Below are 21,538 nucleotides of genomic sequence, written 5' to 3' on the forward strand. Positions count from 1 at the left end.
GCTTAATATTCTAAATTTTTACCTTTGAAAAGCTCAAATATTATTTTATTAACAAAATTTACCATTTCTAATAATTTTTTTGTCGACGTTCTTACTAATTTAATCTTTAAAAACAATAAGTCCTAAAATTTGGACAAAACTTCTTTACTCTTTTCCCCCCATAATTTTCATTTAAATAAATATAATAGAAAAAAAACATTAAAAAAAATAAAAGTTTACTATGAATGTCATTGAAGGTACTTTTAAACAATTCGAATCTTTACAAACATCTTGTTGACAAAGTAAATGATAAGTAGAAAGAAAAAAAAGATAGAGAAAATTTAATACTCATTTCGAGGTTTTGGGATTTTAATGCTAAGTTTAATAAGGACAAAAATAACAATTTTACCCATAAAAAAAGGCATTTTTTAGGTAAAAATTCATCTAAAAATAACATTTTTACTGAAACTCCACATAATTTTGGATATTTAAAATTTACCTTGGCTTTTAATAAATTATTATTTAATTTTTTAAAATTTATTTTTGTTATTGAAGGGAATATATAAAATTTACAACAAGCCCATATAAACAATAACAAATTCGGCGTCAGCATCATATTGGGCATATTTGTAAAAATTATTATTTTTCACTTAAAGATTAAGAATACACTACTTAAATTGATAAATTTTGATATTAATTCTGTAAAAATAATTCCTTTTATTTTGAAATTAATTTCAATGAAAGAAAGTTGTTTTTTACTCTAAAGTTTGATTTTAACATTTTCTAAAAATTTAAGTTTTAGACCTGCTACTATCTGAAGCTGTCCTGAAAAATGGTACGGCCCAGAGCAAAGAAAAGTTATGTAGAGGAGGTGGGAAGCTCAGGAGATGAGGCACCGAATAAGGTAAAATTTTTAATTATATAAAACTTGATTAAAAAGTAATTAATAAATTTAACCGGCCTCTAGAGAGTATAGAATGTTAAATTTGTTAATGCTATGCCAGATTCACGCTAATAATAAAAGCTGCTACTCCCTAACTTGCAAAGCTAGAACTGTCAATTAATTAATGGGGCCGGCTTTAGTTTGGTAATAGTTGGATCGAGTGACTAGTTTTTCAGACTCCAGGTTGTCGATCATAATCATTTTGATCCTGCAGCTGAAAGCATTAATTTAATGGAACAACAAAGTTTTTTATCTTTTTGTTCTTTAATTTTCCTTAGGTATTTTAAATTTGAATATTCTATATGGATGGTAGAGGTATTCTTTCCCAAAAATACTCCTCTGAACTTCTCTTTCAATCAGCTTCTCTTTATGGATACCCTCCTTAGGGATAAAACTAGGGGGGGCGGGGGGGTGCAAATAAAATGTTTTGCAGCCGGGAAAAAAATGAATCTTGTGGAGAATATAAACCCCGGACCATCTTTAACTGTGAACTAATTTAGGGAGATGATGATGTTGTCGAATTCTCTGATTCTAGCAGTGAAGATGAGGTAAGAAATAGTATTTAATTTAAGGCAGTGGACTAAAGGTTAAAGGATAATAACCAATAGATTAGTGTCCATCCCTATTGATGATACAAAAAATTGCCACTCCTATAGCATAAAATTAGTGGTAGGGACGTTTGAACACTTAACTTGATAAACCAACCAATTAAAATTCACTTAAGTCCCCAAAGTTGTAAAGTCAACTAATAAGAAATCGTTATTAAAAAGATTTGGGAACTTGTGTGATAAACTGTCCATTGTCCCCTCTCTCTCTCTCTCTTTGATATGATATTAAGGTCTATAAAACTGGTTTTATGTCATTTTGAAATTATTCTTTTGCTTTGGTTACAAAATTGAATGAAAGTAAACAAGATCAATAACTTTGTGTTTTAATAAAATACCTACACACTCATACCTACAAAGTTAGTTTTTTAGGCACCTCCACAGAGAACCCCAAAGCCTCCGCCTAAGAAGCGTCTGAAGGGAGCTCCTCCTCCCAAGAAGACTGTGTACAAGGCAAGGACTAAAGATAAAATCATTGAGTATTTTCAGATTTTTGCATATTTTTAAACCTATTTTACATCGTTCATTTCAATGTGAATGGAAATGAATTCCATTATTATGTACGAAAATCTTATTTTATTTTTTTTATGCTTATAAATCGATGATACTTTATACCTGTTAAACTAGGAGGTGGATTCTGACGACTCAGGACCTGACGATGCAGAGCTAGAAGGAGATGACAGTGATTTTGAAGTTGAGGCAAGGACTTTTTTATCAATGCGTCTTCTTACTTTTTGAATTAGAAAACATGCAAAAAAGAATATAGATATGTCATTGTTTTTTTTGTTATCAGAAACATAATTTTTCTGTTATTCATGAGGTATTAACATTTAAATCATTCACTCTTTAAATTAAACATCTTAAGGTAATAAAAGATATTTGATTAATACATTTTAGGAGGAGTCAAAAAGAAAAACACCGTTAAAGGCAAGGCCTAAGGCCAAGACTCCATCAAAAAAGGCAAAATCTTCCCCGAAAAAGGCTGCAAATGGAAAGGCTAAAAAAAAACCCGCAACTCCCTCCCGCGCAAGTGGCAGAGCTGTTAAACCTACTAGGTAAATCTTAAATACACAAATTGACCGTCACTCTTACCTTTTTACTTTATTTTCTTTAAGACAAGAAAGACCCAAATGGGATAGAAACAAGTATTTGGGGTCAAGGTTGTTCAGCAGAGTTCTTTAAAAACTTCCTATAAAACTCAATGGACATCCAAGATTGCATTAATTGACAAAATTTTTAGTTAGTGTTGTTTTGATAGCTAGATCTTCCTAAATCCTAAGAGCATGACCTTAATTTTCTAAAGGGGTACAATTTTATAGGCAATGCCTTGTCGAGGGCATTAATAGCGGATGAGGTTTGCCTTCTCCCAATGGATATATTTCAGGGGTATGGATAGGGGTCTTTCCCTTCCCTCGTATGGATTTCTCTGCATTATTCTCAAAACCAGAGTATACCCTTCTATCTGAGGGACACCTTCTGAGTTGTTAACTGCTGCTCTTATTTAGGTATTCTGTTGATTCAGAGAGTGAGGAAGAGGAAGACAGTGAAAGTGAGGATGAAAGGATTCCTTTGTCCAAACGATCAGTAAGTTGGCTAGAAAGACAGATATTATATAAAATACAAATTAAGAAAGTACTAATTATAATAAGTGCTTAGTAAGTTGGAGAGATAGAAGGTAAAAGATTAAATGGTTGGACGTTTGAAATTGTATCAGGATTCCTCAATTTATGTGTTTGATAGGCAAAAATTACAAAAAGAGTTATTTTTCTTATTCATATTATAGGTCCTACCAAAAAAAGTTATCTGATGTGTTGATTAAAAATAAACAGATAGTTATTTCTCAGAGAAAAAAAATAAAAATCTTTCTCTTTCATTATAGAAAGGTTCCGCTAAGAAACCTGCCAACAACAAGAAAACGGTTCAAAGATCAAACCTCCATCCTCCAGTAAGCGAGATGATTCCTCAAGCCATAAGAAGATTAAGAGAAAATCCTAAGTGAGTTTCCATACGGATTCATTTTTATTTGACTAGGATGTACTTCCTTTTCCAGTTTTTTTTATCAGTCAAAGAAATGTTTCTGCCAGATATTCAGATTCTTAATTTTATATTGCTCACAATAAAAAATTTTATCTGCAATTTGTCAGCTTGATAATTCTTTAGGGTTATTTGTATATTGATTGGGTTGTACAAAGTAACAGTGGCCAGACTTTTCCATTAATACATTTCATCTAATAAATATGGGAAATTTTATTTATCATAATTAGGGTGAATTAATTTATCGTCCTTTGATCCATCCGTTAAGAACTTAAGATAAGGATTCCTTTTTCTTAAATCCGTAGCCTGTTATTTCAGGTTGCCAAGCCCTGCCTTTCATACTTATACATATTTAATTTTGATCAGGAAAGGCTCGTCACTTGCTGCAATCAAAGGATTCATGGCGGAGAACTGGGACGTGAACATCAAGCAGATCAACACAAAGATCAAGAACTACATCATCAACGCTGTTGAGGATGGGGAGCTAATTAGAAAGTCAGGTGACAAATATTTCTTTGGCTAGGACAATAATTTTCATAAGTAGCGCAGTATCAAATTACACTTAATAGAACACTAAAATTCAAAACAGTGTAAATAAAGAAACGCATTTCTTGATTAGTAGGTACTCAAGTATGATTTTTGTTTGTTCTTTTGCTACTTTTATATTTCTCTCTGGATATTTCAACAATAGTGTGTGTAAAAATGAAATGAATAATTAAACATTTGTAATTTATTAGGTTCCGGTATTTCTGGTAGGTTTACAGTTCCTGGCATGAAGTACAAGCCTAAAAAGAAAAGGAAGAAGGTAATACTAATAATACAATATAGAATTGAGTTCTTCCACCTCAATTGATTGATTGATACAGTAAGACTATCAAAAAGTATTTTTTAGAATATACAGCCTTTATTTCTTAACGTATCATTAAAAGAATCATATGTCCTTATTCTCGAAACATTTCCACACAAGAATATATAGAATTTTAAATTTTACGTACATTAACAACGAAGATTTTTAGAGATAAAGTTTTGAAAAAATTACTGAGCAAAAAGTAACTATATACATGAAACATTTTTTAAAGCAAAATTAAGGTAGAAATCCTTTTTTTTGTTACTAGCGGGAACTTTATACAAATATATAATTAAAAATTTAGGTTTTAAGTAAAAAGCATTTTTTACACATAACAAGAGGATAACGCCGAGAAGGGTAGTTATTCATTATAAATGTTATCAATATTCCCTCTACATTTAAGAAGCTTCTTTGTAAAGAAGAACCATATCGGTTCAGCTGTTAGCGAGCTCCTTCGCTATTCATGGATGACGTTTGTTTAGATTATCAAATCTGATGATGAGGGGGAGAAGGAAGACGAGGGAGAATATAAACCTGTGAAAAGAGCCAGGTAAACTCAAACAGAGAGGGAGGAGACATTATTACACTAGTCCTCAAAGTGTTATACTTTTTTAATTACTTTTAATTTATTTTTCGTTGGCTTAACAACTTTGAGGACTTAGGTGAAGTTTGATTAGTTTAAGCGTTCTTACGTTTTAACCACTATTTCTTATCTACAGATCCCTGTAACTTAAATTTTTATAAAAATCATCGTCCTTGTTGGTTATTAAGTTTGGTAGTACCAAAGAAGATAAAGGATAGAATTGAAAACCTCAAATAATTCTTGGAAAATTAAGAAAAAATAAAGAAAATATAACGAAAATGCCAATATCACTATTTTTGTCTAAATATTTTTTGTACCTAACCTACTAAAGGGGACTATCCACGAACAAGAGCAAGTGATTCTAAGCACCTTCCAGCATTGATCCATAGTATTGTTTTAGTGAATAAACTAGGTTTATGTTAAATATTTGCTTTATCGACTAAAAAGTTAGGTTTCACCATGGTTTTATATAAAAAAAAACTTTGAAATGTTAAGCATTGTTTGATGCTATATCATCAAATGTTTTGATGACTTCAAACTGTTGTAAACAATTTAATTAATGTACTTTTGCAATTTACAGCATTTAATGCTTTTCTACCGTGTTTTTTTTTGTCCTTTGAACTCAACAAAGTATTTGATGATATTGCTTTAGAAAATGCTTTACATTTCAAAGTTTTTTCATAAAAAACCATGGTGAAACCTAACTTTTTAGTCGATAAACCAAATATCAAACATAAACCTAGTACCTATATTTTCTAAAAAAAATATTCATATTCAATTTTGTACATGGTTTTGCACATTCACATAATATGAAGTTTTAATCAATTATGAATTGGCTGTATATATTTTTAAAAATGGCATTTATGTCAATAACATATCTGGATAATTTCTGAAATCATGCGATTTTACTAAAAGCCAGAATAACTTTTGGGTCTTCAAAGTTCTAATTTTATTTTAGGCTGGCTACAATCTTCTACCTGGATTCTATTCCATACTGTAGCTTCTTTGGACATTACAATCATATCACATGATCATACATGCAGTAGTTGGGTTCTTGGAACCCAACTGGAACCCAACTTTTCTCCTCCTTATGAAGGGCCACCCTAGTAAAAGGAGGGGCCAACCTCCTCGCAAGGAGGGGCCAACCCCAAAAAGGAGGGGCCACCCCCTAAAAAGGAGGGGCCACCCCCCTAAAATGAGGGCCCAACCTCTAAAAAAGAGGAGCAACCTCTTATTTTAGTTCTTTTTATGATTCCTAATTAAATAATCAGAATTATGTTCTATTTTAAGGTGTTATAACCCTGAAAACGAGGGGCCACCCCATTAAAAAGGAGGGGCAACCCCCCTAAAAAGGTGGGGCAATCCCCTAAAAAGGAGGGGCCACCCCCCTAAAATGAGGGGCCAACCTCTAAAAAAGAGGAGCAACCTCTTATTTTAGTTCTTTATATTATGATTCTTTATTAAATAATCAGAATTATGTTCTATTTTGAGGTGTTTTAACCCTGAAAAGGTGGGGCCACTCCATTAAAAAAGAGGGGCCACCCCCCTAAAATGAGGGGCCAACCTCTGAAAAAGAGGAACAACCTCTTATTTTAGTTCTTTATATTATGATTCTTTATTAAATAACTAGCGGCTTCGCCCCTAGCCTCTAGGGGCTTTGCCCCAAGCGGTTAGATCAATATTTCGTATTTTAGATTTAAAGGAAATTTAAAAAAAAAATTGGGGGGGGGAGACTTTTTTTTTGGGGGGGGAGACTTTTTTTTGGGGGGGGTGGGTAGTCGACCCCACTATTTTTGGGGGGGTTGGGGGTGTCCTACCCCCCAAGAAAATAGTTATAAACCTTCCAGGGACCTATGAGAAGCTACCCATTAAAGGAATACCCGATCAGTTCAGCGGTTAGCGAGATCCTTCTCTACAAACAAACAGACAGACAGACAAACAGACAGACATCGTTCTAATTTGTATTATAGATTAGAATTATGTTCTATTTTAAGGTGTTATAACCTTGAAAAGGAGGGGCCACCACATTAAAAAGGAGGGGCTAACCTCCAAAAAAGAGGAGCAACCTCTTTGATTTTAGTTCTCTATACTACACATTGCGATCTTTAGACAAAAGTAAACTTCAATATCTAGGCTTGTATTTGAAGAAATGATGTAATTTTTTTGCTTAAGCTCGGAAATAACTTAAATTTGCTTCTGTTAACTTCTAATGTGCATTTGGTAAGCACGTCTGGCTGTTTTGGAGGAGCGAAGCTACCCTATTTTTTAAAAATCTATAAATTATCATAATTTTAGTTAGGATAGGAATATTTTAGCAAAATCAACGTCTATGTAAATATTTCTTATATGCAAACAAAGTTTGTGTTAAAGAATATAGCGTCAGGTGCGCCCAGTTCGAATCCCAGTATTTTTAGGTAGGCCTAGTATAAGTAAAATAGGACACTTAAAATGCATGTTTTAAAGGGGGGAGGCGGATGTGACACTTTTTGAAACCAAAAGTAAAACGTGCATTATCTCAGCCCATAAAAGAGTTACAGCTCTAAAATTCGGCACAGCAGTTGCTTTTATGGAGAACAAAATGGAACTGTGAAGAAACGGCGGCGGAACAGCCGCTCCCCCCGAAAACCGCTGTTTCCCGCCGAAATTTCTTTTGCCTTGACACTTATAAGATTTTACACTATATGAGAAAAAAGTTTATCTCAGATGATTGAGAACTGTCTAATTTGGCGAAAAAATGCAAAAAAAATCGGCGGCAGCGGCGGTTCTGCCGCCGTTTCTTCACAATTCAATATTGTTCTCCACAAAAGCAACTGCTGAGCTGAATTTTAGAGCTGTAACTCTTTTATGGGCTGAGATCATGCATGTTTTACTTTTGGTTTCAAAAAGTGGCACATCCGCCTCCCCCCTTTTTTACAGATATAAACAACAATAACCTAATTTTCAAAAAAAACTTTTGATTTTGTGTTATTACCTTTATTCAAAGTCTAGCTATCTTCATTTAAAGTTTGTATACAGAAATAAGAACTTGACATCATGTATTTTTTCTCTCTTGTGTTAAACAAAAAAGCTAACTTTTAACAATTTATTTCTCTTGTGTTACACAAAAAAGCTAACTTTTTACGATTTTTTTTACATATTTCTTCATGAAGCTTCAATAGTTGCTAATATGAGTAAAAGGGGGACGTAACTTAAGCTTTTTTGATGCAGGGGGGGGGGGAGGTTTTCTCAGGAACCACTTGATGAACCGTGTAATTTTTTTGGACTTAAGCTTTTATGGGTATGATCATCTTGTGGTTTCAAAGTCTTCTTCTAGTTTTGTAGTTACCCCCCTGCCGCCAACCACTAGGCCTCCCGGGATCAAAAAACCCATAAAAATGAACCTAACCTTTATTTTCTCAGAAACCATTTAATCAATAGAGATGATTTCTTAAACTTAAGCTTTTATGCTTATAAACTAACTTTTAGTATAGAAGTCACCCCACCTGCGCCAACCCCTTGCCCTCCGGGGCTCAAAAAACCCTAGAAATTGACCTAACCTTATTTTTCTCAGAAACCATTCGACCAATAGAGATGATTTCTTAAACTTAAGCTCTTATGGTTATAAACTAACTTCTAGTTTAAAAGTTACTCCCATGCCGCCAACCCCTAGCCCTCCGGGGATAAAAAAAAAACCTATAAAATGAACCTAACCTTTATTTTCTCAGAAACCATTTGACCAATAGAGATGATTTCTTTAACTTAAGCTTTTATGGGTATAAACTAGCTTTTGGTCTAGAAGTCACCCCCCCTGCCGCCAACCCTTAGCCCTCCGGGGCTCCAAAAAAACCCTAAAAATTAACCTAACCTTAATTTTCTCAGAAACCATTCGACCAATTGAGATGATTTCTTAAACTTAAGCTTTTGAGGTTATAAACTAAATTTTGGTCTAGAAGTCACCCCCCTGCCGCTAACCCCTAGCCCTCTGGGGATCAAAAAAACCTCTAAAATGAACCTAACCTTTATTTTCTCAGAAACTATTTGATCAATAGAGATGATTTCTTAAACTTAAGCTTTTATGCTTATAAACTAACTTATAGTTTATAGGTCACTCCCCTAGCTCTCCGGGGCTCCAAAAAACCCTAAATTGAACCTAACCTTAATTTTCTCAGAAACCATTTGATCAATAGAGATAATTGCTTAAACTTAATCTAAAAAGCTAATAAACTAACTTCTAGTTTAGAAGTCACCCCACTGCCGCCAACCCCTAGCCCTCAGGGGCTCCAAAAAAACCCTAAAAATGAACCTAACCTTAATTTTCTCAAAAACCATTTGATCAATAGAGATAATTGCTTAAACTTAATCTATAAATAGAGATAAATTTTTATGTGTATAAACTACTTTGTTTGGCAGAAATATAGTAATGAACTTAATTTTATTTTAGAAGTCACCCACCCCATAGCCACCCTGGGCTCAAAAACCCCCTAAAAAATATACTTTAGCTTAAATTTCTAGTAAATTTTTTTTAGTAGGCTTTCAGAGGAATAACCTAACCTCAGTTTTCTCAGGAACCGCATTATTAAATGCAGATAATTTGGACTTCAGCTGTTATGAAAAAAAGAGTTGGGACTCTATACTTTGTTAATTAAAAATTTTGTTAAAGCAAAGCTTTTCTTTAATAAGGTTTGGTCTGTGAGGGTTAGCTTTTTTTCGTTAATTTAGACATATTATAATTGTCCTATTGATTTTAAACTTTGCATGATAATTTTTATAGCATTTAGGTACAATTTATAAAACGTAGCTACTCTATAATCATTAACAGAAAGTCCAAATGTCCATTTAAAACATGCTGATTTTTAAAATTAAGGTTATGTTATTTTTAGGGTTTTTTTGGAGCCCCGCAGGGCTAGGGGTTGGCGGCAGTGGGGTGACTTCTAAACTATAAGTTAGTTTATAAGCATAAAAACTTAAGTTTAAGAAATCATCTCTTTTGATCAAATAGTTTATGAGAAAATTAAAGTTAGGTTCATTTTTAGGGTTTTTGAGCCCCGGAGGGCTAAGGGTTGGCGGCAGGGGGGTGACTTCTAAACTAAAAGTAAGTTTATAAGCATAAAAGCATAAGTTTAAGAAATCAACTCTATTGATCAAATGGTTTCTGAGAAAATGAAGTTCATTTGTAGGGTTATTTTAGCCCCGTAGGGCTAGGGGTTTGCGGCAGGGGAGTGACTTCTAAACTATAAGCTAGTTTATAAGCATAAAAGCTTAAGTTTAAGAAATCATCTCTCTTGATTAAATAGTTTCTGAAAAAAAATAAGGTTAGGTCAATTCTTAGGGTTTTTTGAGCCTTGGAGGGCTAGGGGTTGGCGCAGGTGGGGTGACTTCTATACTAAAAGTTAGTTTATAAGCAAAAAAGCTTAAGTTTAAGAAATCATCTCTATTGATTAAATGGTTTCTGAGAAAATAAAGGTTAGGTTCATTTTTATGGGTTTTTTTTTGATCCCGGGAGGCCTAGTGGTTGGCGGCAGGGGGGTAACTACAAAACTAGAAGTTAGTTTATAAGCGTAAAAGCTTAAGTATAATAATCATCTCTATTGGTCAAATGGTTCCTGAGAAAATTAAGGTTAGGTTCATTTTTTTTGTTTTTTTGGAGCCCCAAAGGGCTAGGGGTTGGCGGCAGGGGGGTGACTTCTAAACCAAAATTTAGTTCATTAGCATTATAGATTAAGTTTAAGCAATTATCTCTATTGATCAAATGGTTTCTGAGAAAATTTAGGTTAGGTTCATTTTTAGGGTTTTTTGGAGCCCCGGAGGGCTAGGGGTTGGCAGCAGGGGGGTGACTTCTAAACTAGAAGTTAGTTTATAACCATAAAAGCTTAAGTTTAAGAAATCATCTCTATTGGTCAAATGGTTTCTGAGAAAATAAAGGTTAGGTTCATTTTTAGAGTTTTTTGGAGCCCCGGAGGGCTAGGGGTTGGCAGCAGTGGGGTGACTTCTAAACTAGAAGTTAGTTTATAACCATAAAAGCTTAAGTTTAAGAAATCATCTCTATTGGTCAAATGGTTTCTGAGAAAATAAAGGTTAGGTTCATTTTTAGGGTTTTTTGGAGCCCCAGAGGGCTAGTGGTTGGCGGCTGGGGGGTGACTTCTAGGCTAAAAGCTAGATTATAACCATAAAAACTTAAGTTAAAGTAATCATCTCTTTTGGTCAAATGGTTTCTGAGAAAATTAAGGATAGGTCCATTTTAGGGTTTTTTGGAGCCAGGGAGGGCTAGGGGTTGGCGGCATGGGAGTAACTTTTAAAATAGAAGTTAGTTTATAACCATAAAGCTTAAGTTTAAGAAATCATCCCTATTGGTCAAATGGTTTCTGAGAAAATTAAGGTTAGGTTCATTTTTAGGGGCTTTTTGAGCCCTGGGGGGCTAGGGGGTTGGGGTAGGCGGGGATAACTTTGAAACCATGAGATGTTCATACTTATAAAAGCTTAAGTCCAAAAAATTTACACGGTTCATCAAGTGGTTCCTGAGAAAATCCCCCCGCCCCCCTGCATCAAAAAAGGTTCAGTTACGTCCCCCTTTAATATTCATTATACAAAAATATTTCTTGAAGTCTAAAAAGTAACTACCTAAGTAATAATAAGTAAAAAATATCAATCATTTTAATTAACCAATCAAATGGATCAAAATTCAGTTTGAAAAAAAACTATAAAATTGCTTTAAGATTGTTAAGAAGGGGATTCTTTGACTGTCTTCAGCATAATATCTAATTCTAATAAAAATTAATTACTATTGTATTAGTGTTATTATGGCGCGAAGCGCCAAAAAAATTTTTTAACACCTAAATGTAGACCTATAAGAGGATATTTTCTATAAGGAGGAGAGGGGCCACCTAGTGGAACTGAGGAGCTGAAAAGTACTGCATGTATGCACATGATATATTACATGTAGACGTAGAAATAGAAATAATGTCAGATATTAAGTTTATTGAGAGTTTTTTTTAAATTGTATTATCCGGAAAGCTATGTATATTTGTAATTAGATATCACGGGTGTTCTCAATTTTTAACTGGATTACGGGACCTCTACAATAATCATTGCCCCCTTCATTGTCAAAAGCATTTAAAACTCAAATATAATGATATCCTCTTGTAAAGGGACGAAGACAGAGAACGGGAGGAGAAAGAGAAGGAGGAGCGAAGGCTTCAGAGACTTGAGATTGAACACAAGAAGGCCCTCGCCAGGTAATATTGTAACAGGCAACCTTCATAGTAACGTCCAGAAGATTTTTGTGTACCTGGAGCTGAATAAATTTTTTTTTGCAGAGTATCTATTTTTTGTGTTTTTGTATTGGTTGTATTTTTCAGGAAAGCTTTATAAGTATCTTAAGGTGGGGTTAGGATATTTTCTGACTTCACTCTAGGGGCGCTGTAACTAGCATGGTTTAAACTCATTTATTTGTCCGGAAGTATTAACTGTGAGAACTAAAGCATTCATGTGTCATATGCGTCTGATATAGTAGTTATAAGAACTACCTATTTAAAAAGTATTTATAATGAAGTGATTTAAAATAATAACTAGGGAGGCAGAAAGAGCTGCAATGCCCAAGAAACCAGTAAAGAAGAAAGAAGAATATGAAGTTGAATATATAAAGGTAATTTAATTAATCTTCCTTCCAATGATTATGCTTTGCCTTTTTCATCTAGTGAGGGGATTGTAGATTATTTTAACTGTTAACGTCCTCTCTCTTTCTGATATAAATAGCCTAAAAGTAGGTATTGGTGTACATCAATTCATTGTTAGGGATAATCTAAGATTTGTAGGCATATTGTTGCAACACTAACAATGACGTTACTGCCTTCAGGTTCATCCGTACCCTAAGGGTTACACAGATTTTATTTTACAGGGATCTTAAGGAATGGGACAATTTATGATGTACCCCAAATTATAACTATCCCCTTTTTCATCTAAAATTATTTGACGCTGTTATTTTGAACAAATCAATTAAGATAATCATCCCCAAAGGTTTTTAAACTAGTGATATGCCAAACAAGTTATTAAACTTTTTTTGTGGGGTGGTTTAATTTACAGTCTATAGTTCCCTCCCTACCTGTTTTTACTTGTTCTTCCCAAAGATATTTACATTTTATATGTTTAGTCTAAGAAAGAGGTTGGGGACACAATCTTCTACCTGGTCAAGTACAAGGACTATAAGAAGCTGTGGTGGGAGCCAGAGGAAAACCTGACAGGATGCAATGAACTTGTAGAGAACTTCTACCTGGAAGAAAAGGTTAGTTTGTATTTCCCATCGAAGTATCAATACAAGTACAGAACCTCCCCCCTTTTTAATATAAATTGAAAATAAGTGTAAGGGGGAGATAGTTAGTTTTTCGTTTGTTCGGTGAGAGAGATAGAAATTTAACTTGGGTAGAAAATATACACCTCTTAAACACTTAGTGTTTTTTTTTTCAAAGAAAATGGTATGTTTTAATTAAAACCAATCTTGTTATGATGTCAGATCCGGCTAGCAGAAGAGGAGGAGAAGAAGAAGGATATGGAGGATGGAGAGTTTGTTGTCTCCAGAATCCTGGAGGTTAGGTTCCCCAAGGGTAAACCCAGGGAGTTTCTCATCAGGTTAGTTGGAATTAAACCACAAAAAAAACAAGAGTTATTTTATTTTTTATGCCAACCTGCCAGTACCTAGCTAATGGAAAATGTTACCAGCATTTTTCAAACTTTTCAATTGGGGGAAGTTACCAGAACTCAGTAAGGCATCTACTCTTTCCAGCACAGTAGAACTTTTCTGATATAGCTCCTAGGATTATTGATGCACGGTGCAGGATGGACAGCTAGCACTTCTATGGATAATTTGTCCATAGAAAAGAAAAAAATTATCATCATGATTCATCGTCTATTGTCTAATTCATTAAGTTAGAATACAAGTTACAATTATTTAGGTTAATTGAAATAAGAATTTATGTGCCCGTTCTATGAAAGATAATATATAGCAAATATTTTGTAGGTGGAAAGGATGGGGAGAGGATGACGACACATGGGAACCAGAGGATAATCTTTACTGTACAGATCTCATCGAAAAGTAAGCTTGATAGGTAGATTTGAAATAGACATGAAGACAGACAGACAGACTAGTTACATAGACTTATAACGTCGATATAAAATCAGACAGGTAGACAGAAATAAAATAATTCAACCAATGAGGTGTAGTAAACTGCGAACCAAAAAAATAGGCAATTTTTAGAATGGCAGCTTTATTATTCATTTGGGACGAATTTACTGTAAATATAATAGTAGATGCATCTTTTTGTTACAAGTTTCCACCGTTGATTTTTTATTAATCAGCACCAATGAAGCACAAGATCTCAAAAACAGCATTTTGGGTAAAAACTGGTGAACCAACAAGATATGCAAATCCAAAACAGATCAATGAAAAAAGATTTTTTTTCACTTTTCTTCTGTTTTAAAGATTGATTCTGGTAAATTTACAATTTTTTAAGGGATTTATGCATTAAAGGGACTGTGAACGTAAATTTTTCTCATCTTAATATCAAATCTTAACATTATCTCATTCATAATATCTCACAGATAGAGCAAAACGCGCCTTTGTTTGCTTAAAAAACGGCTTTTTCCGACGATTTTTATAAGGTACGGGGAAAGGAAGAAATTTTACGTATTATATAAAATGTGCATTAAATTGCTTTTTTCTCCCATTATAGCTAAAATAAAACTTTTTCACATAGTTCTAGATTTTTCCTAACAGTTAAGCTGACTTTTTACGTAATCCTTGCTTTAATCCAATGTATAGTTACTTAGAAATTGATAAAATAAGCAATATTTTTTTATTGAAAACCAAATACAATAACAAAGCCAGAAACAGGTTTTTTATTAGTATCCAATTAACTTTAAATGGCCCATCTCTCGCCCACCTTTAATTACAAATTTGTAAATAATAAAGACGCAATATTTCTTTATAAACAGTCTGATAAAAGTGTAAGCTAATTCTCCAAAGTGGGTTATTTATTGTTCAACACAATAAAAAAGGATATTATTATTTTATATATCCTATGAGATTCAACCCTTTGTAGACAGTGAGGTATTTTTTTGTCAATAATACGAATTTAAAATATGTCTTTATTACCTAATTACTACGTTATAAAAAAACGAATTGGCAATTTTATAGCATAAAATAAATCCTTAACAGTAAGTAAATTGTTTCAACTATATATGACAAGTTAAATATCCCTACAAACATTATAAGAAACAAAAACGTTCAGATTTTTCCTGTTTTTTCCTTTTTCCCTCTCAAAATACCATAAAATCAAGGCATTATTTCTGGATATTTTTGTGAATAGGACATTTTTGGTTGATCAGTGTAGTGAAATGTGCTTAGTAAATGTTAAGATTTGATAATCAGATGAGAAATTTTTACGTTCACACTCCCTTTAATTATTATGAAATGTAGTATAGGGTAGAAATTAATGACTTTTTTAAATAAAAAATATTAGAAAAAAAGAAATTCAACCCCTATCACTTTAGAGGTCAGCTGCTGACCTCCAGTTTAATGGGTGTAGCCTAATACATGTTAAAGATATAAATTACCCTGAAAAGTATACAAAAATGCTTTTTAATGTTTTAAAAAAATCCATTTTAAAATCTTGATTTTGAGGATGATGTCCTTTCAGATGCTCCTATTGGTGATGATGGTGAGCTAAATGTTATCTAAGTACATGCCCATTACAACAACTTGTCTATCAACCTATGTACCATTTTTTGTAGTCATAGCTTTTCCAATGGAGCCTCTTGACAAGAAATATAAACATCTTCTAAAAACGACAGTATTTACCTTATGCAATTAGGTAATTTCATAATGTAACCAAATGAAGAAAATCAAAGGTCGCGGTACAAATACCTGTTCTATGTATAAATATAAGCTTAAATATGCAATTTTAGCTTTCTAGATGCATTCTTAGTGGTAGAAGGTGATTTTGTATTTTTGTGCCAATACGCGAATTATCTAAAAAATCGAGGTTCTTGGTTACCCGTCTTTAAACTGCCCTAAAGGCACTCTTATGTCATTATAGACTAAAAGTTCAAATGGCCTTTCATTCTTCTTGCCATTTCTAAAAAGCTAAAGAGCTTCCATCTAGCCCTTATCTGAGTTGAGATCTGAAACCATGTATAGAGAGCTTGAATAGTCCATCTTTCAACCTGCCTGCTGGCACAGGAGCTCTTAATCTCGCTACAGTTTGGCTAGAATGGTGTTCAAGGTGTTTGAGAAAGTTCTTATTGGGAGTAGGAGATAACATTAAAGGATGCCTAGTATAAAAAAGACTTTAGAGTTCGCACCCTAAAGACAGGTAACCAAAAAAATTCAATGTTTCACCTTCGCCTTCAAAATCCAAGTTTTGACTTTGCCAGGTCTGCCAGGGGAGCTAAAGTAGACCAATCTTTGATGTTAATGTGTCTATAGAGAGCTATTATCATCTTTCCCAGACAGTTTATTTAGACATAATTATTCATATAACAGTAAAGTATGATTTAGAAAGCGTAGCAACTCTATAAATGTTACCAGAATGTCCGTATATCCATTTTTATGTGATGTAAATATCCTTTTTATCTGATTTTTGAAATACTGATTCCTATTACAACACGGTAAAATTATATAAGTAAAACATGTCTATAACCAAGTTCTAAAAATGTAAGTATGTCCTTAAACAGTATCCTGTATTTAAGCAGTTTTGCAACAATTTACTTACTATTTTTTTTCAACTTATACATTTGTATTCTGCTTATTCAATTCTGACACTCAACAAGTGTTAATGTTTGTTTGTCCTACCAGTTTGGAGCTTCGCTTTTATGGTTGTTGTAATCCTTGTTTGATGAAAATTTGCATTAATAGGCCATTTACGGGTCTTTTGAATTGCTGTAAAACGCTTCAAAATTGAAATATCTTTAAAAAAGAAATACATATACTAATGGATAAATGTCTTAGTACACACTAACTGTCATATTCTATCTCTTACAGGGAGGTCATACCATGTCGCCAAGTCAAGTCATTAGAGGGTCAGTTTTAGTGGTCTTAGGTAAAACATCTGACCCAGCATATTACCCTGACAACAAAAACACCTTTGTGAGTGATTTGGACACCTAGAACTGATTCTATGGCCAATATACTAACCCAATAATTACCAAAATCCAAGAATCTTAAAATTTTTTCAGTTCTCGACTTTGATGTCACCTTTGATGTCGTTTCAGAATATATGTTCAAATGGTACCTCCTAATAGAATCCAATGCCATTTTTAAAATGCTAAAGAACATTTTTCTAGCTCATCTGTGGCTAATTTTAGAGTTATTGTCTTAAAAACTAGGTTGAAAGGTCGATATTTTTCCGTTCTCTATATGATTTTAGAGTACAAAGGGATCCTTGGTTTTACTTTTTCAGATCTCAGCCCACAGATGGGCCAGAAAGACGTTTTTTTTCGTTTTAGAAATGGCAAGGCAAATGAAAGGCAGTTACCGTTTGAACCTATAGTCTAAAATGACATAAGAGTGCCCTTTGGACAGCCTAAAGATCGGTAACCAATAACCTCAATTTTCAGGTTTAGAGATTCATACTTCGCGTATTTTCAAAAAATCTTGATTTCACCTTCTACCACTTAGAATCAAGATAGAACCAAAAAAAATCATATTATTGCTTATTTTTATGTATAGAACAGGTATTTGAACCGCGACCAAAATTTTTTTTTTGTGAAATTACCTTTTATGCATTGGAGTAATTAAAATTGCATTTTTTTTCTTTTTTAATACTGCTTGGCTGGAGGCTGCTATGAATACAAAAATTGGACCATAGTTCAATATATAAGTTGTCATCATGGTCATGCACTTTGATAACATTTGGCTCACCATCACTACCCATAGCAGCATCTTAAAGGCCATAATCCTCAAAATCAAGATTTTAAAATGAATTTTTTTAACACATTAAAAATCATTTTTGTATACTTTTGGGATTAATTATTATTTTTTATATGTATTTAGCTTCATCCATAAGACTGGAGGTCAGCAACTGTCCTCTAAAGTGATAGGGGTTGAATTTATTTTTTGTTCTAATATTTTTTATCTTAAAAAATCATTAATTTTTACCTTATACTACATTTCACAATAATTAATGCATAAATCCCTTTAAAAATTGTTAATTTACCAGAATCAATCTTTAAAAGAGGAGAAAAGTGCAAAAAAATCGTTTTTCCATTGATTTGTTTTGGATTTGCATATCTTTTTGGTTCACTAGTTTTTACCCAAAATGCTGTTTTTGAGATCTTGTGCTTCATTGGTGCTGATTATTAAAAAATTAACCGTGGAAACTTGTAACCAAAAGATGCATCTACATTTTATATTTACAGTAAAATCATCCTAAATAAAATGAATATTAAAGCTGCTATTCTGCAAATTCAGATTTGCCTATTTTTTTGGTTCGCAGTTTATAATTAATGTACCTATACTTTTTCATAAACATTGTCCCTCATTCGTTTTAACGTAATTGGGGGTGTACACCAAATAATCATTCATTGCATTGTCATTAACTTAAAATCTTGGATCAAAAATGAAAAAGATTAAGTGACAGACCTCACAAATAAATTGTTAGAAGGACTCGATCACAGATACACTAGCATAGCAGCTAGTTAGAATCAGGAACTTAAAGAGATAAGACAATGACCGATAAATTGTTTTACATCCCCAATCATTATACACCAAATAACCACCTCTGTAGATTACACTAAGTGGTTGAAACGTTTGGACACCCAATTTAATAGACCAACCAATTAAAATTTAATAAAGTCCCCAAAGTTGTTAAAACAACGAATGAGAAAACGTTATTATAAAACTTTAGGGACTAGTGTAATAAACAGCTCAATGTCCCCTCCCTCCCTGAGTTAGAATTCATTAGATGACTAGGTACCTATTTTTTTTCTTATTATAAATCATTATTTTCTCTAGGTTTATGAGAAATCATGAGAAAATGATGCAAGTATCTCAGAAATCTCTCCGTATTGCCCCTAAACCAATTGCCAGACTCAACTATACAAAAAATAAACGTGTTGCCAACAGGACCGGAGGAACAAGGTAATTATTTTTCTCGTATTCATTCGAATCCGGTGGATAGGAACCGGTTCTCATCCATACGAAAAAACTATGTCTAGCATCGTATTCTATCCAGTTTTCTACGAATATAGAAATGTACAATCATAAGATTAAAACTAGTTTTTTTACCCGGTGCCTTCGGCACCACGGGGCTAAAAAAACTAGTTTTAATCTTATAATTGTACATTCTATATCCGCGGAAAGCCGTTTATAATACGATACGAGAAATAACTATTCTTGTATTCATTCGAATACGGTGGATAGGAACCGGTTCTCATCCATACTAAAAAACTATTTCTAGCATCGTATTTTATCCAGCTTTCTACGAATATAAAAATGTACAATTATAAGATTAAAACCAGTTTTTTTAGCCCCGAGGAGCCGAAGCCCCGCGGAAAGCTGTCAATGATACGATGCGAGAAATAACTATTCTCGTATTAATTCAGAACTGATTAATATCCGGTTTATTGGAACCGGCTCTCATCCTTTAACTTTATAGAACCAAACATAATTGTAAAAATTTTAGTTACCTAAAAACCTAGCATTGTAATCCAATATCAATCATGCAATTTTTTTTCAGAGTTACCTATGAGGGTATGGACGATTAAGAGAATCTAACTTTCAACAAAAGCAACACATCACCTACCACATGTACTGTACATATTGTACTAATAATATGGTCGCCAAGACTTATTTTTAAGAATTACACTCCATAAACATGAATTGTACAGAAAAATTGTCAAAGGCTAAAACTATCTTTCATGCCTAAATGATGGCAAGTTTTTTTTTTTTTAACCCTTCTGGGTCTATCTATCCCAATTGGGCTAAAACTAGTTTCAGTTGTTAAAATCTTTCACTGTACAAAGTTTATGATGTATAAATCTTGTTAAAGCGTCTTGTGTGATTTTTTTAACATAATTCTACATTACCTACCTACCCACTGTAATAATTTGATTTACCATTCTCATTGTATATACTGACAAAATTATTTTTCACTTCAAAAACATTTTTAGGTATTTTTAAGTAAATTTTTTTTATAATTCAAGATTAAATAATATTAATATTAATATTAAATAATATTAATTGATGCAAATATGTCTAAACTTATGTGTTTAAGTGTAAATATTTTCAATAAAAATTCTTGAACTTATGTCTATGTGACAACGAAAATAAATTAATTAAAAAAGATTTGATAATCTACAAATTTGCATACCATAACCAGTTTGCTTTTTTGCCAGTTGTCTTTGGCTTTTCATTTATATAATTTTTTGTCTTTTGTAAATTTTGATTTGTATTAACTGTTAAAGTATTGTTTTGTTTAATTCTTTCAATAAAAATAAAAATTTCAAGTTCAATTTTTGTTATGTCACATTTAAGACGATTATGTATCTTTATAAGTAGTGCACAAATAACAGGATAACAGGCATGCTGACGGAATATCCTAGTTTTGGAATAGCCGTGCAAAAAAATAGGCAAAAATTTAAGTTCCCCATAACATCCATATTAATTTTAATTCTTTCCAATATAAAGAAATCTTACTATTACGTTGCCACTTCAGAGGATAAATAAACATAGAACAAATCCCCCCCCCCCCCCCTTAGGAAATGGATGGAACATTGGACTGTAAATTTATTAAACTGGGATATTTTGTTTATAATTATTTGGGATGTACATATAGCATCAATTTATCGTCAATTGTCTTATCCCTTAAGATCCCTACTCATCCCCCTAATTATACCTTAATAATTGATACATCTGCACCAAAAAATATTTGTTAAAATCCTGAGAAAATTTTGGAAACAAGTCCCATTTATAACATTATGATACTGTTTCATTGCAGAGAATTTGGACAATATATTTTTGAGGGTTCGGAAACCGCAGCTGGATTCATCATTGCCTTTGTAAATGTAGCTGGTTATGCAATGCATACCCGTCACCCTCATTTTTTTATTTGTTATGTCTTTGTAAAAAAAGGCATACAGTTTTTACTCTTTCCTATTATTCAATTTTTTATGCTTTTTTGTCATTTGTATGGTTTATAGGACCTCCAAAACAGTGGCCTCTGAAATATTGGTTTGTAGGTGTTTGTCTGTGATTAACACTTATACAACTTTAAATTTTGATGGTTGAAAGCACTAAAAAATAATTATCATGTTCTATGCAGTAATTGAATTTCTGTATGTCACTGTACTGTCACTGTCTGTATTAGAAAGTACGCGTGTCTTAATAATAAAGTATTGCCGTTTTTATTTAGGTTTTCAGTTGTCTAAGGGTGATCACAAAAATGTTTGACTATGTATTGAATTACTTTTGACTGCCGATTTTGTCTAGAAGGTAAAAAAAAGCTACGAATGGAAATAGAAATTAATTGGATATCATGATAGGAGAAAAATTTGCGTCAAGTTAGTTTGCTTATATTAAT

The 21,538-nt window shown here is 32.9% G+C and overlaps 1 protein-coding gene and 1 long non-coding RNA gene across 2 annotated transcripts; one reads left to right on the top strand and one right to left on the bottom strand.

The window, feature by feature from the left end:
• Positions 1 to 561: 561 nt before the first annotated feature.
• Positions 562 to 20,471, top strand: LOC145319230 (uncharacterized). The gene is made up of 17 exons (XM_080161209.1): positions 562 to 883; positions 1,423 to 1,470; positions 1,900 to 1,980; positions 2,155 to 2,226; positions 2,425 to 2,582; positions 3,033 to 3,111; positions 3,407 to 3,522; positions 3,928 to 4,061; positions 4,299 to 4,366; positions 4,891 to 4,958; positions 12,116 to 12,202; positions 12,540 to 12,612; positions 13,117 to 13,248; positions 13,477 to 13,592; positions 13,981 to 14,055; positions 18,973 to 19,098; positions 19,697 to 20,471. The coding sequence occupies exons 1-17, from the start codon at positions 812 to 814 to the stop codon at positions 19,722 to 19,724; spliced, it is 1,533 nt and encodes a 510-aa protein (XP_080017335.1). The 5' UTR covers positions 562 to 811; the 3' UTR covers positions 19,725 to 20,471.
• LOC145319229 (uncharacterized) lies at positions 6,018 to 9,946 on the bottom strand. Its single transcript, XR_013879782.1, has 2 exons — positions 8,228 to 9,946; positions 6,018 to 6,397 (listed from the first exon to the last, which is right to left on the bottom strand). It is a non-coding gene; the product is annotated as an uncharacterized LOC145319229 (long non-coding RNA).
• Positions 20,472 to 21,538: the final 1,067 nt, after the last annotated feature.

This window comes from Acartia tonsa, chromosome 5, assembly GCF_053477335.1.
Source record: "Acartia tonsa isolate MP-2025a chromosome 5, ASM5347733v1, whole genome shotgun sequence".
NCBI classification, from domain to species: domain Eukaryota; kingdom Metazoa; phylum Arthropoda; class Copepoda; order Calanoida; family Acartiidae; genus Acartia; species Acartia tonsa.